The sequence below is a fragment of the Sinocyclocheilus rhinocerous genome, unplaced genomic scaffold, assembly GCF_001515625.1.
Source record: "Sinocyclocheilus rhinocerous isolate Xijiao unplaced genomic scaffold, SAMN03320098_v1.1 scaffold5225, whole genome shotgun sequence".
Taxonomy (NCBI): Eukaryota; Metazoa; Chordata; class Actinopteri; order Cypriniformes; family Cyprinidae; genus Sinocyclocheilus; species Sinocyclocheilus rhinocerous.
In genome coordinates, this window is record NW_015650323.1 from 30,894 (window position 1) to 47,275 (window position 16,382).

The 16,382-nt window shown below is 38.1% G+C and overlaps 1 protein-coding gene across 2 annotated transcripts in view; it reads left to right on the plus strand.

The window, feature by feature from the left end:
• The window catches only part of LOC107711671 (kelch repeat and BTB domain-containing protein 2-like), a 31,847-nt gene extending 17,604 nt beyond the window's left edge, over window positions 1-14,243 (plus strand). The window contains exons 2-5 of one of the 2 annotated variants that reach the window (XM_016516690.1): window positions 4,978-5,109; window positions 5,189-5,391; window positions 11,032-11,197; window positions 11,625-14,243. In XM_016516690.1, the coding sequence (XP_016372176.1) occupies window positions 5,107-5,109; window positions 5,189-5,391; window positions 11,032-11,197; window positions 11,625-13,181 (1,929 nt within the window). In that variant the 5' untranslated portion in view covers window positions 4,978-5,106 and the 3' untranslated portion in view covers window positions 13,182-14,243. Of the gene's footprint in view, window positions 1-4,977; window positions 5,110-5,188; window positions 5,392-5,755; window positions 5,878-11,031; window positions 11,198-11,624 lie in introns of those variants that run through there. The other variant, XM_016516691.1, reaches the window with a different exon arrangement.
• The last annotated feature ends 2,139 nt before the right edge of the window (window positions 14,244-16,382 follow it).

Here is a 16,382-nt window from a genome sequence, read left to right on the forward strand (position 1 = left end):
TTGCGTTTGAATCGTCAGTGGCAAATTCTTTAAATATAAAAAACTTACTTACAGTCTGTGAGTCAGAACAGCCGGCATTGTAGTCTACTCTACCAGGATCAGGAAACAGTCCTCCATAAAATGTGCTGCACACAAATTAATATTTGGGTTGAACTGTTCAGGAACAGTGTTGTAAATATAACTTAACCACCGATTTCTAGTCGTGTCCTCTTATGGAAGACCAAACAAAGTAGTTTCGCTTTCACAACAAAACACACGGTGGGCTCGTATGAGCGGAGGCCGGAGGGCTAGAGTGAGCAGAGGACGGCGGCTAGAGTTAGCAGAGGCCGGTGGCTAGAGTGAGCGGCCGGCGGGCTTGCAGCAACCACATGTGACGACCCCGGGCTGGACTCCGCTTCGTCCACGGTGAAAGCCGATCCGGCGATCCACAGCGCGAAGTTGATGTATTTCCTCAGCGACCAGCACAGATCAGCTTCCAAAAGAGGACATGACTAGAAATCAGTGGTTAAGTTGTATTTACAACACTGTTCCAGAACAGTTCAACCAAAATATTCAGATGTGTCAAGCGCATTTTATGGAGGACTGTTTCCTGATCCTGGGAGAGTAACTACAATGCCGGCTGTTCTGACTCACAGACTGTAAGTAAGTTTTTTTTATATTTAAAGAATTTGCCACTGACGATTCAAATGCGAGTAGTGTTTGTAGTTTGTCATTTCTCCAATCACATGGTTTTATGTTTATGCGGCTCGATGCAACGCAACGTGTAAAAAGACAGTATAAGTCATTATAATCCGTTATTATGTCCCCACTGGATGCAACAAATGCCTCGTTTATAATGGGTTTTAATGTTTGTCCCGTCGCTCTGGCCGGACAGGGCATCACAATATAGTAAGGGGCGTAACATTTCCGTCACACGCTTGAGGTATTCGGCCAATCACAACGCACTGGATAGCTGGCCAATCACAGCACACCTCGCTTTTCAGACCGATGAGCTTTGTAAAAATCGACGCGTTTCAGAAAGGCGGGGCATAGAGGAGAAACAATAATGTACAGTATGTGGAAAATAATGCGTTTTTTGAACCTTAAACCGCATAAACACATTTCATAACACCAAATACACAAAATAATGTTCCTTTTAGCAACATCATATGACCCCTTTAAAAGTATTGATTTGGCACCGGTATCAAAAAAACCTAAATGATACCCAACCCTAGTTCGCCTTGTGAACAATCTTGAGCAACGCTTGTCTTTCGAATTGCTATGGATGATGTCAGCATACTTACTATGCACATAGTGATTGGCTGATTGTCTCTGTCTGAGATTTATTCATAGATATATTGTAGAGCGCAATATTATGTTGCCATACTCAAATAAAAGTTTTAAAATAAAAATGTTAATTGCCACATTCAAATAAAGATTTTAGAATGCATGCTAAGTGTCTCTAATTAAACAAGTAGGCTATATATTCAACTAATTGTCAGCCTCTTATATGTAGGGGAGAGCGGGGCACAAAGTAATACTTTTTGACTTTCTCAGTTTTTAATAAAATGAAATAATAATAATAATTTTTTTTCTCCAAATAAAATAATGGCGTTATTTAAGAATGAAAGATAATCTGATTTTGGAGTTTGACAATGAACACATTGCAACCATGCTTGGGACGGCCCACATAAATGAGCAAAAATGCTTTACATGTCTTGAAATAATAATTTCTGAACATTAAACATTGACTGTCAGTCTTTATTCACCTGTTTCTCATTGTTTCTCATTAAAGTAAATAGTGTAAATTACATTGCTAAAGTACAAGCCAGTAATGCCTGTGAAGTAATATATTAGTGTAGCACACTATTTTATACAGCTAGTCAGCTAACTGTGTTCTGTAGCATCTGCGTTATGTTGCTAAAACTATCTTTTGGATGTAACTGTAATTATTTCCCACATCCAAGTTCCAGGTTATAATCTGCAAAATCTAAACATTAATCTCTTAATTTTACAGTAAGTAGTGAAATTTACCCAAAATAAAGACTTAAACATCTAAAAAAAATGCACATTTAAGGAGCTCCTCTTTTGGTGAAAGTTTTCAGACAGCTTTCAAAATGGCCGCCAGACAGTGTGAACACATGGACACTCAATTGGTTAAGACATCAAGTAGGATAATACATTATTTTGTCTTTTTATAATCTGATCTCAAAAATGGAAGTGTGCTTAATAGGTACGTGAGCTTAATAGGTACGTTTACCCTAATTGACCATGGGAAAAAAATTATCTGACATGATTGTGTGTTGTGACATTTTTCTGAATTCAAAATTGAGTAACATCTCTACAAAAATGTGATCTGATCGTGGCTTAATTTTGACAGTACTTATCAGATAATGTGCATGTATACACAGACCTCTAGATCGAGTGAGGCAGTGCACACTCGGACTGAGTGCAAGTGAATAAAACAGAAACAGGCTCCTGCAAAAGATGCTGAGTACAAACCTCCAGTCATTATAATTCCATTAATATGCTGGTAGAGCAAAAAGAAGTGCTTTCTGAGGTCATTTTCCTGCAGCTCCAACAGTACAGCATGGCGGTAGCAACGCCGAGGTCACTCCTCTTGCTTCCAATGCACGATAACACAAATGCCAAATTAAAATGAACCTTTTTTAGGATAAATAATCAGAGGGCAAATATTGCAGATGATCATGCTTAATAAATCAAGAAAAGCAGAAATCAGAAATGATTCATCACGCAGCCCTATCTAAACAGCACCAACCACTGCATGAACTAAACCGTGACACTACTGTATTTTAAAGCTGCTTTACATCAGAATCTGAACTGTATCCATAGACAGTTTCCATACTTGATTTTCCTGTTTATCTCTTTGAAGCTTCTGACATCAATATATCAATAATAAGCAATATCACTAATAAATTAAATAGAACAAAGATGCAAACAAAATAAATAGTGCTTTAAATTTTTCTCGTAGATCTAACAGTAGTGTTCAAGTAAGAAAATTATCCAAGATAATGTTTTATGTCTGATTTTTATCCCAGCTGTTCATGTTCACTTAGATAAAACCAGCTATGTTTACAAGCATACTTGCTAAAATGGGTAGTTGACAATTTTGTGTTTGTCCATTCAAGCATAAGAAATTTTTGACCTCTTATTGTCTGAGATGGTTAGAAAACTGTCAGAGAGCACATGAGTACTTGAGTTCTCTTTCATGTTTTTTTTTTTTTTTGAGTGAAGTGAAGTGACGTGACGTGGCCAAGTATGGTGACCCATACTTGGAATTAGTGCTCTGCATTTATCCCATCCAAAGTGCACACACACAGCAGTGAACACACACACACCGTGAACACACACCCGGAGCAGTGGGCAGCCATTTTTTGCTGCGGCTGCAAGGGGAGCAGTTGGGGGTTCGGTGCCTTGCTCAAGGGCACCTCAGTCGTGGTATTGAAGGTGGGAGAGAGCGCTGTACATACACTCCCCCCACCTACAATACGAGTATGGTATGAGACTCGAACCCGCAACCTTTGGGTTACGAGTCCGACTCTAACCATTAGGCCATGACTTCCCCAGTCGTTGCAAGACTAAGCTATACTCCACCCAAAACGTCTCATTTACTCACCCTCATGCCATCCCATATGTATATGACTGACTTCAGATGAACATAGAGACTCCCAAATTTGATGCTTCAAAAACTAAAGTGAACATGCAACCCCAGTTGATGAATCAGTGTGTTCTGAAGCAAAAAGATAGGTGTGGGTAAGAAAAATAATTACATTTTTTAATTTATAAACCATCACTTCTGACCAAATGTTGTACATGGGTTCATGTGTCCATGCTTGATGTAAACATCATCACATTGCAAAGCGAGATGTAATGGCCCTCTGTGCATCTATGTCACTTCTTGCGTAAGCTACAAGACATGTTCATGTCATGCTTCACAAGGTGTTGACATTTATGTCAAACGTGAGCTCATCAACCTGTGAATGACAGTTGTTCAGAAGCGATGGTTTATAGATAAAAGTATTTAAAATATTAGAATATTTTCCTACACACACCTACTGTTTTGCTTTAAAAGACATTGATTCATCAACTGGGGTCTATGGACTAGAGCCCGACCGATATGTTTTTTTTGGGGGCCCATACCAATATTAGGGAGTAAAAAAGACCGATACCGATATATCGGCCGATAATCTTTGTGTAGGCTATATTATAGTACAGTATAGTCAAAAGTTTGGATTAAGAACTGTGTAACTGTGTAGGGCAAGCAAGCTACTGCCAAACCACCAGGGGCAGGTTTATGCAGGAAGCACAGCTTTTCCAAATGTAAATACGTTGAAAATCATTTGAACTTTGTGTCAGTACGTCATAAATAGAACGAGGCATCAGTTTACTGCATCCAGTGTAGACAACATCACTGATTATAATGGGTTCTATTCTACACCGGACGCGAGCGGCACGGCGTGACTAAATACAATAGAATTCTATTGTATTTTGTTGTGCGATGTGATGTGACCGATGTGATAAGCATGAGTTCTGGGCCGCGGTGCGGCCGGTATAAGTAAACCACCTCTCATTGATGTAAAAGCATGTCCCGCCGCCGCGCGATTTCCCCGTTGATTCTGCATCGCGATCTGCTCTAAACAGCTGAAAATCTTTGTGTTCATCTGAAGAAAGCCGTACACATCCGGGGCATTATGAGGGAGAGTAAATATTGAAGTTTAATTTTTGGATGGAGTTTCCCTTTAAAACCCCCCTTTAAAGGTCCAAAATTAACATTTGCCAAAAGCAAGTAAAAATTGGCACTGGCAGGTATATGAAAGTGTTACTCTATTGTTTAACATTTGAAGCAAATAAATGTAGACCGTGATAAGTATTAGAAAATATATAGAAAGTACTTTCTTTTCTTTTACAGTACATCAGGGGGTGGTTCAAGTTCTCTTTTGTCCTTAGCTCTCTAATGTGCCCATTTTTTTTCCATAGACACTCTGGACTGCAGGTGTTCTGATGTAGACATCTCCTTCTACCTCACGTCACTTCCTCCCTCAATCCCAGCATCCTCCGAGACAGCGGAACTCTGTGGAACCGCTGTAAAAGTTGTAAAAATTCAGCATGGTAGAGAAATTACCTTAATTTTCAAAGTATTCAAGGTGCAGGCCATTGCAGAAAGGAACCGGTACTCTTTGACATTCAGAAGCTGGTTGAAAACTCATGGGATACGAACATGTCGGAGGTTGGAGAGCGTCGGCAAGTCAACACAGATTATGCCGTTTCTGTGCTGGAACAGCTAAAGTTTTTCTACGAGCAGAAGTTGCTGACTGACATCACTCTGCTGGTGGAGGAGAGCGAGTTCCCCTGCCATAAAATGGTGCTGGCCACCTGCAGCTCTTACTTCAGGTGGGTGGAGTATGAACATTCAACTGATTAATCTATAAACCATTAAAAAAAAAAAACATTAGAATTTAATTACACATGTATGAAAGTATGTTACTAAAATGTGAAATTCTCTAAAATTCAGTTTTACTTGTATTGGCATTTTAATGACGCCATTCCATGGTTATGAGTTTTCTGTTTACTTCAACTGCTCAGTGCTCTGGTAATTTAAAAAACATGACCATTTCAGGGGTGGACAAAATTGCGACAATTAGGGTTGTACAATTAATCAAAATTGTAATAAAATCTTTATTCTGTACGATTTCTAACTGCAAAAAGCACAATTTTTCTGCCACTCTCCTCAAGGTGCATTTCTTCAGACACAGAGCAAGTGAGCATTTGCAGTTAAAGAGTTGAACTTCAAGCTCATGCAGAAAAAGCGTTGAATGCTCAACTTTGCAAATATCAAGTGAATAACACTGGGTGGCAGCTAATCTCCATGAAAAGCAGGTAGTGTCATCTATTATGAGTGTTTAAAATATGTAGATTGTGATCACACTTCTGCTGGATTAAGTACTTAAATCATATTGTTTACACATTGGATGCATTAAAGTTGTTATACAGTACAGTAAACTGATCAAAAGTGACGGTAAAAAACATAATGTTACAAAAGATTCTATTTCAAATAAATGCTGTTCTTTTGAACTTTTCTGTTCATCAAATAATTATGAAAAAAAATGTTTCCATAAAATATTAAACAGAAAAAAAACTGTTTTTAACATTGATAAAAATCAGAACCATTGTTAATAACTGAGCACTAATAATAATAATAATAATAATTGAGCAGCAATTTGGCACATTAGAATGATTTCTGATGGATCATGTGACACTGAATTAATAATGCCGAAAAGTCAGCTTTGCGTCAAATGGAATATTCAAACAGAAAATAGATTTAAATTGTAATAATATTTCACAGTAATACAGTTTTTACTGTATTTTGGATCAAATAAATGCAGCCTTGATGCGCATAAGAGACGTCATTAAAAATATTTAAAAATCATAATTTTACAAGCTTGATGTATCGGATTTCTTTATGAATTGTCTGGCTTTGCTTAAATGTTTACTTTGGGCATTTGGAAACAAAGTGTGCATCTTTCCAACTGTATCTGTGATAATTATATTTTAATTAATTAATGATAATTATATTTAAACACGCTTGGTACAGACACACTGCAAAGTGGAGGCGTTGTAACATTTTGAGCGTTGCGAGTGGAGTTCTGCGGCAGTAGTGGACAGTCAGAATGCTGCACACTTAAATAGAGCATAAGAATGAAACAGACCGGCCTTACAACACACTGTTCTAGTTTCTGTTATTTGAGAGACTGTTACAACCTTTTGATAAAGCTCTAATTGGTTTCCTTTTGAAATATGTTTCAAATTCTAATTGATAAATGCCAAAATGTATTCATGAATATAAAGTATGTAAGGAAATACTGTCTTAAAATCATGAAATCAAAATCATAATGTTGACAAAAAAAATCATGATTTTAATTTTTTAGTATTGATTCAACAAGCCAGTGAGTGAATTTCACTTTATTGCTCTGGCCCCCAGCTGAACTGGAAGTTTCTGAATTAGACTGAATTTTATTGCCCGAAGTGCTGGTCACCATCCCAGTAGTTTGAAAAGTGCCTATTCAAATGCCAGCTCACCCTTTTGCTCTGTCTGCCTTTTCTCTTTTTTTTTTCTTTTTTTTTTACTTGTGATGAAAAATAAATGTAGTGAAGTTGAATACTTAATTTTTATTCAACTCAAGTAAAAGATCCACAATTTTATTATATTCAAAATAGAAAAATAAATAAATAAATACAATAAACAAAATGTACTTCAAAATTTCAAAGAGGAACAGCAAAATAAGGGTTACAGTACATTTCAGAGTTTACTTAACCCTTCACAACTTATTTTTCTGTGAATGTGTGTCATATGGTTCACACAACAATGAAAATTCTGATATTATTAACTCACTGTAATATTCTAAAGCTGGTAACCCCATTTTATGGTGTCCTTGTTACATGCTACATGTAGTAATAGCAACAATAAATTATGCATAATTACATGCAACTAACTATAAACCAAACCCTCATCCTAACCATTACCATATAGTAAGTACATGTAGTTAGTTAATATTACTCAGTACTTAAATATGTAATTACACTGTAACAACAGGGTGTCCGCGGGTCCTTAAATAGTCTTAAAATGTCTCATTACCGCTAAAATATCTAATGACCTAATGACTGTTTACAATCATTGGACAGACCGAAACATTTTTCTTCCCCGCGGTAAGTTACTGCATCATCAGAGAGAACTGCAGTAAGTTAGCAGAATACAGAATACAAGGTCGCGCTGAGGCTCACTCTGTTTGTCTCGAGACTTCAGAACAAATGAGCGTGACCGCACACAAACATTGAGGTAAAAATTCTAAATGTTTAGTTTATTCATATGATAATAGGGCCTTTCGCACCGCTTTAGTTCCAGGACTAAATGTACAGTACTAAAGTACTGGGATGATTTTGCGCGAACTATTTCCCAGTACTATTTAAAGGGTTGCATTCGCACCGACAGTGTGTACTAAAAAGTGACGTAAGACGGTCGACAGCGACATCATTTGTGCGCGGCGTTCAACAACAGAAACAAAGAAGAAGAACATTAACAACAGGAGGATGGAGGACGCTGTGATCAGAGCTGTGTTTTTGTTGTGTCTCGCGGGTTTCACAACAATGGACATGGAAAGTCGACGTATACGTAAAGCGATTGAAAGAACGGAAAGGAGGACTAAGAATCTCCAACAACAACTGGCAGTGCTACATTTGCTACAAGTGCCTGCAATTTTCAAGGTGTCAAGGATTCAAAGCGCTTATTGTCATATGCCCAGTGAGGAAAACAAGTTTCCCTGAGCAATGAAATTCTTACTTTGCTGTCCACAATGAATGCCAAGACAGTGCAAAACTATACACACACATACACAAACTATACACACATACATACACAATGTAAGAAACATAATTATTAAAACTATGCTGCAGTAGTAGGAATATAGACTATGAAAAAATAGAAATATAGCCTGTGTATCTATATATGCGAGTATAGAGTAGAGATAGATTCTCTGAGATAGATAAGCGTCCGTCCATCTGTCGCTGTTTTCCATACTTGCGAAATAAGTTGACACAATGTTTACAGTATGTTTACACGGCGTTTTAAATCATGGCGGGGGAGGGGGGTTTTGTACGCGTTTGGCCAATCAATGTCTACTTACGTCACGATTAGTACCAGTTGTGCGGGATTGTAGGTGGGGGGAGTGAATGTACAGCGCTCTCTTCCACCTTCAATACCACGACTGAGGTGCCCTTGAGCAAGGCACCGAACCCCCAACTGCTCCCCGGGCGCCGCGGCATAAATGGCTGCCCACTGCTCCGGGTGTGTGTTCACGGTTTGTGTGTGTTCACTGCTGTGTGTGTGCACTTTGGATGGGATAAATGCAGAGCACTAATTCCGAGTATGGGTCACCATACTTGGCCACATGTCACGTCACTCACTCAGAGTGCACGCATTACCTGAAGTCTAGTGCGCGTGCGCATTTAGAATCCGCTCTGCCTGATCACTGCATGATTCAGTCTATTAAAATACATTCAGAATGATCACAAATTCAAGACATGGGGGCAGAAAATGTGTATATTTATTTATATTTATATTTATATACATGTATATTTATACATGTAGTTAATCAAGTTCACACGGAAGAGTGCCTTTTTTTCTCCAAAAATTACCATATACAAATGTGATATTGATTTTTTTTTTTTTTTTACAACAGTTCAATAAACTAGAAGTTTTATTAAGAGACTTTCGTTTTAGACACCATATTGCCTGTTTTTGCACTATTTCGCCAACAAAAATAATTCCAAACAAAGCCACAGCGCTGTTTTGCGTCTTTGAGCAACATGACCGTGTTTCGTTCCTGAATGAATCAACTGTTTAAATGATTCGGTTCAGTCGCAATGACTCGCTTAACAGTGACTTGCTGCCACCTACTGGTGGTTTTAATTTCATGTTTAAAGTATCTTTTCATTTTTTTTATTTTCAAATATCAGTATTCAATGTTTTATGTTTAATATATCAAAACATTATTTATGCATTTGTAACTGCAGGTTAAATGCAATCATGTTCTGCACTAAACAGTGTGTAAACATCTAAATGCCAATTCAGGTGCAGCTTATGTCTGGATTGCAAAGATTAATTTTGTTGATACTGATTTAATTTGCTTGGTAACAGCCCAAATGTCTTATTATTCTAATTCACTGATTAAATGTAAGAATTTGACTCAAAAGATAATGCACACTTATAGAAAAATGGCTTTATAAAGGTAAAATGCCCATAAAAGGTAAAAATCTATTTAAACTTATTGGAAAAGATTCATTTCTATCTGACCACCACACAGAATATGAAGAATATCAAAAAACTGTAGGAGTCAGCTGTCCACGAAAGTCCTTAAGATACCAGCATGATAAAACACTTAATCAGTTGAATGAATGACTCAATGACTCACTCATCAAGTGACTTACCGACACTTACTGGTAGTTTAGTTGAGAAGTATGTTGAAAAGTATGCATTTTTCCGCAATGATATTTTGTTTTCTTTTTAATTTATACACATTAAATATTACATATATGTATGTAATAAAATGTGTATTTCCATTACAGGTTTAGGTCTTAAATTTCATATAAGGTGGTATTAAAAAGGTCTTAAAAAGTCTTAAATTTAACTTATGTCTGCAGAAACCCTGAACAAGGACACCATCAAATAGAATTTGGGACCAAATAATATTTTTTATTCACATACTTGCTTTTTATTGCATTTTAAGTTGGCCGACACAAAAAGATAATTTTGTCAGACCTCTAATAAATTACTTGTTCTTTTGTTTAGTAGCCTAATGTTTGTTTTGTAAATTACAGAATCTTTTTCTTTAGAATCGTGAGAACTTTAGTCGATGAATCAAGATTAGACACATTTGAAAGTGTCACATTTAAAGGCAGAGTAAGCGATTTCTGGTAGCCAATGTTGATATTTGAAATCACCAAAACAAACACGCCCCTACCCCAAAAGGGTCTTGCCCCTATTTTGATAGCTCCGCCCCACATATACGTACGCAACCCAGGCAACGATTAGTTCTGTGAAACAAAGCAAAACCAATGTTACACCATGTCTACGGACGTGAGCGGCGCGGCAAGGAAACTGCTGCCGGGTTTTATTTATGACGTGCTGACACAAATTTCAAAGGGTTTTCAACGGCCCTTTGATCGCGTCCAGTGTATTTTTTTTTTTTTTTTTTTTTTTTTTTTTTTTTTTTTTTTTTTTTTTTTTTTTTTTTTTTTTTTTTTTTTTTTTTTTTTTTTTTTTTTTTTTTTTTTTTTTTTTTTTTTTTTTTTTTTTTTTTTTTTTTTTTTTTTTTTTTTTTTTTTTTTTTTTTTTTTTTTTTTTTTTTTTTTTTTTTTTTTTTTTTTTTTTTTTTTTTTTTTTTTTTTTTTTTTTTTTTTTTTTTTTTTTTTTTTTTTTTTTTTTTTTTGGTCAAGGGTCTTTGTTTTAACCAATGTTGTTTTTTTTTGTTTCTGTAGGGCCATGTTTATGAGTGGGCTCAGTGAGAGCAAACAGACACATGTTCATCTTAGAAATGTTGACCCCATCACGCTGCAGACCATCATAACCTATGCTTACACCGGGAACTTAGTCATCAACGACACCACTGTGGAACCTCTCTACGAGACGGCCTGTTTTCTTCAGGTTAGGAAGACGTGCACACAGTCTTCCACGGGTTAATGTTAATGTGTTAAAAATCATCAAACCCTTCCTCTAACTTGCTTGCTCATGTTTTGTCATTTTACCTTCCACATACATGCACAAAGCTCTCGCACTGACTTGTTTTACCAAGTTTACCACTTGTTTCATTTACAAAACCTATGGGTCACACATTGCCATCACAACATGCCATTGCTGCAGACTTTGAGCAGCACACTCTAGCATTTTTAGAGGTCTCATTTCTAAAATGTCTACAAAACAGCTGGTCAACAGCCAATGAAGTGAATGACTGATCATAATGGAATTTCAATGACATTTTAGAAGTAGGGCAGTTAGAAAATCTCAGTATTAACAATAGTGTTAATCAGTGTTTATGTCTACTTATTTCTGGCTTTCATTGTCTTTCTTTCAGGTGGAGGATGTTTTACTACAGTGTCGAGAATACTTGGTCAAAAAAATCACTGCTGAAAACTGTGTCCGCATGCTAAGCATTGGTGACCTGTTTAGTTGCACAGAGTTGAAGCAAAGTGCTAAGCGCATGGTGGAGCACAAATTTCCTGTCGTCTACCGACAGGAGGCTTTCCTGCAGCTCTCGCACGAGCTTTTGCTGGACCTCCTGAGCAGCGATAATCTCAATGTGGAGAAAGAGGAAACGGTACGTGAGGCAGCCATGCTGTGGCTGGAATACAACATGGAAGCACGTTCTCAGTATCTGTCCTCCGTCCTTAGCCAGATTCGAATTGATGCGCTTTCTGAGGTGACCCAACGTGCCTGGTTCCAAGGTCTTCCACCAAACGACAAATCAGTGGTAGTGCAAGGCCTGTACAAGTCTATGCCAAAGTTTTTTAAGCCCAGACTGGGTATGACCAAGGAAGAAATGCTCATTTTTGCAGAGGCTGAACCACCAGCTGAAAGCCACCCAGTCGTGATAGGTCCACGTCACACAGTGGTCTGTTACAGCCCTCAAGCAGAGAAGGTCTATAAACTGTGTAGCCTGCCTGGAGACTTGCAGAAGGTTGGGACATTGGTCACCCCAGACAATGATGTGTTCATTGCAGGTGGACAGATACCACTGAAGAGTGCTCTAGCTACCCACGGAAGCAAAAGTGGCAAGCTGCAGGCTGCCTACTGTTCAGTGGACAGCTTCTACTGGCTGGATGCCCAGCAGAATGCATGGGTGGCCAAAACGCCGATGCTATATGCTCGCACTAAACCATCGCTGGTGTATTGTCAGGGTTTCATTTACGCTATTGGCGGCGATAATGTTGGTGGAGAGTTGAATAAGCGCACAGTGGAACGCTACGATTGTGAGCGGGACGAATGGAGCTTGACCAGCCCTCTTCCCTGCGCGTGGAGTTGGAGCACAGCGGTAACAGCCCGGGACTGCATCTATATCATGACGCATGACCTCATGTACTGCTACTTCCCTCGAGCTGACACTTGGGTGGAAATGGCCATGCGGCAGACTAGTCGCTGCTTTGCTTCAGCAGCTGCATTAGGAGACCTCATCTTCTATATTGGTGGTCTACATGTGGTGGGCAACTCGGGTTTGCGTCTGCCAACAAGCACTATTGATGGCTCCTCGGTTACGGTAGAAATATACGATGTCAACAAAAATGAATGGCGTCTGGCTGCTAACATCCCAGCCAAGCGGTACTCTGACCCATGTGTGCGTGCCGTGGTGCTACTGAATACACTATGCATCTTTATACGCGAGACACACTTAAACGAGCGGGCGAAGTATGCTCTCTATCAGTACGACCTGGAGCTCGATTGCTGGTCCTTGCGGCAGCCCGTGTCAGAACGTGTGCTCTGGGACCTCGGCAAAGATTTCCGCTGTGCCGTGGGTAAATTATACCCATCCTGCCTTGATGAAACTCCCTGGAAGCCACCCACTTACCTCTTCTCTCCTGATGGATCTGAGGAGTTTGAGGTGGATGAGGACATGGTGTCACTGCCTCATGTATAGTTAATGGCGTCGTCTTTAAAACTAACCTGTAATTTATCCACTGTTCTGGAATAATGCTCTTCTGTTTTGAGAGGAAAGGTGATTAAGCTGATGGACGGTCTTCCTTTAATGCCTAGTGTGCTCATGGAGATCAAATGTTTAATTGGAAACTAAAATGTTTAATTCAAATCTCCGACACTTGTAGTTTTGATCATTCTCATAGCAAGGTTGAGAACATAAATATTTAATTTCTCTCATTACAAGTTTGGCATTCTATTTTTAACAATTTGATGGTGTAAACAAATGATGCAATTAAACCTCCTTTGGTTGAAAATGGCAACTGTACACCCAGAGTTCTTAAATTTCTCACTCTTCTTTTGTCCAGTTCATCTTCCAGAAATCAATTGCTCACCTTTCTCCTAAATGTTACCTGGGTAACAAGAGGTTCAAGGGGTTGGTGAAATATTTTGTACTGAATGTCATTTGATGTTTTGGTTCGCCGCTGGTTTGGTGACTTGCTTGACATTGATTTTGTTTTTGTCATTGTTTGCATCTGTATTATCATAGTTCACATTCTCTGTGGTCTGTCTGTTGACCTGTCTTGCATATGGCATCATTTAACCTCTTAAAAGGGTAGGTTTCACACTTACAACCACAAACACACTAGCGATACCTCAGGGTGCTTACCAGTCTGGTTTCGTACTCTGTTTACCATATTTATTTCTCTCTAGTTTGCAAAGGAATTTCTTGTTTTTTGTTTCTTCAGGCATCTTTGTCTCCAAGTTCCGTTGTGTTTGTCCTCGATTAGACAAATGCAGGAAATGCCTGCTACAGTATTCATTCTCCATCATGTTCAGAAGTATGTATGTTTAGATACTGAAATTGTGGAACTGAACTGAAACAGGTTAAAAAAATAAAACAATTTACTCTTGAGCCATCATGACGCATCTTCAAATTGCTTTGCAATATGCCCTGGATCATAATGTTCTAATATTATGGTTATTATTTTACTGGGAAAAAAAAGATTATTTGCTGCTGTATTTGTGCAATAGTGTGTACAATGCTGTTCTTTCCTGCCACCCCCCCCCCCTTTCTGGTTTTCATTATTTCATACTACTATTTGTAATAATTTATTATAAAATAATATTGAGACTCTTTCTGTTGCTTGGGTCATTTAGGTGAGGGTGGTCCAAAAGCATCAGGTTCACATAGACGGCTGACAGCCAACAGTGTATATTCAGTGAATCGTAATTTATTATTTTAAATAGAAGGAAACGATAATAGTTGTAAGCCTTTCTTTATCAACTTGGTAGGCTATAAACACTATGCAGAAGTAAGAGTGAATGTTTGATCTTCGTTCATCGTGCATTTTTTAAATTACTGTGGCAGTAACAAACCTCAAGGAGATGATGTTTACCTTTAAATTTCAGTGAAGTACAACAGTTGTAAATATGCTTGATAGATCTAAATTGCTCAAGATCTTTGCAAACGTTTTGCATTACCATAAGAGAAATTGGGGGAAAATGCCACTCTGCCTTTTTTTTTTCTCAACACAAAATTGTTTACTCAAGCTTGTGTAGCATTTTATGCCCAGGTATGTTTCACCCCTGTAATTTAGAAGGGTTAGTACTGCTTTTTACCCATGGTTATAAATCCTTGCTCTGGAGCAGGGTTAGCATCTCTTTTGTGCGTTGCGGGGCCAAATGTGTACATGTGCCAATGTTAAAATGTTGCGGCTAGATGCTTAGCAACAGACAACCTCATATTCATGTGCTTTGGACAGTTGTTTCAGCATTTGTTTAAGGGAAAGTGTCAATAGTTACAGAAAAAATGTGAATTGGAGTGAAGAGACTCCATTTACCTAGACTTTTGTTCTTACCTTTATAGTCAGAAGTCCTTTCAAGAAAAACTTGATCGTACAGTTGGCATTTTAGCCTATTAAGTATATGCAATCCATGTAAACGGGCTGTGTGCTGCTTTTGTCCTATCAATGACACTGATGGGCGAATATGCAAATAAGAATGTAGCCCAGGGTTTAGGAATGTACAGTGTGAAATGAAGTGGTGTAATGTAATGAAGTAATAATACTTTGTTACAGTACTTAAGTATTTTCTGGGAGTATCTGTACTTGAGTTTTTATATTTCAGACAACTTTTAATTTTACTCCACTACATTTCCTAATTAAAATGTATACTTTTACTCCGATACATTTCCCCGAAGCATATTCGTTACTTACTACAAAATAGTCAGAAGAACACGGACTGCAGGAAAGCAGGTTTGACGAATCAGTGGTCTGGCGTCTGCAAGTTAGACTCTTAAAAACACCTTTTGCTCATGTGCAAACAAGTGTGCGCAACCGCGGGTGATTTCATTTTCCACTCAAGTCTGGTGAGTCTGGGGTCTGCGATATACATCTACGATAATATGGTAAGTGTTGTAATGTGTGATCTGACATTATCGAGTATATCACCAAATCACACACACACACACACACAGAGTGCGCGCACGTGATTTATTAGTCTATTAAAACTCAAAATTCAAGGTATTCTAAATTGTAGATGGCAAAAATGCTTCTGTATGGTTTTCATATTTATATAATTTAATATAGTTACCTTAATCTGTGTCACACAAAGAGTACCGTTTTTCTGCAGATATCAGCATAACAAATTTAATAATAATTTTATACAAGTTCAGTAAAGTTAGCAATAAGTGACTTGGCCTACATTTTAGACATAATATTGCTTGTTTTTGCTCAATTTTGCCAGCGAAAATAGTTACAAACAAAGATCACAGCACTGTTTTGCATCTCTGAGCAATGGTGTTTACTTGTTGAATGAATCAGCATTTTGAACGAATCGGTTGAATAAATGATTCCGTGATTCACTCATTTACACAGTCAAATGCCTTATTCCTGAATGAATCAGCGGTTTGAACGAATCTGTTGAAGCTCAATGACTCACTCATTCGTCAGTCACTTGCTGTCACCTTGTCATCTTAAAAATGGTTAACCCTGGGTAAATTATGAGCAGTGCAAGATACCCCAGGATTCCGTTTACCTGGGGTTTAGAGTGACCCTGGGTCAACCATTTCAAGTGTTAAAAGCCCTCCCAGCCGCATTTCAACATTGATTCACCAGTGAATCAACGTCGGTATCATGGTTGAATCAACGTTGGATTATGTTTCGATTTTGCAAATTGGATCAACGTTGATATTGTGACGTTG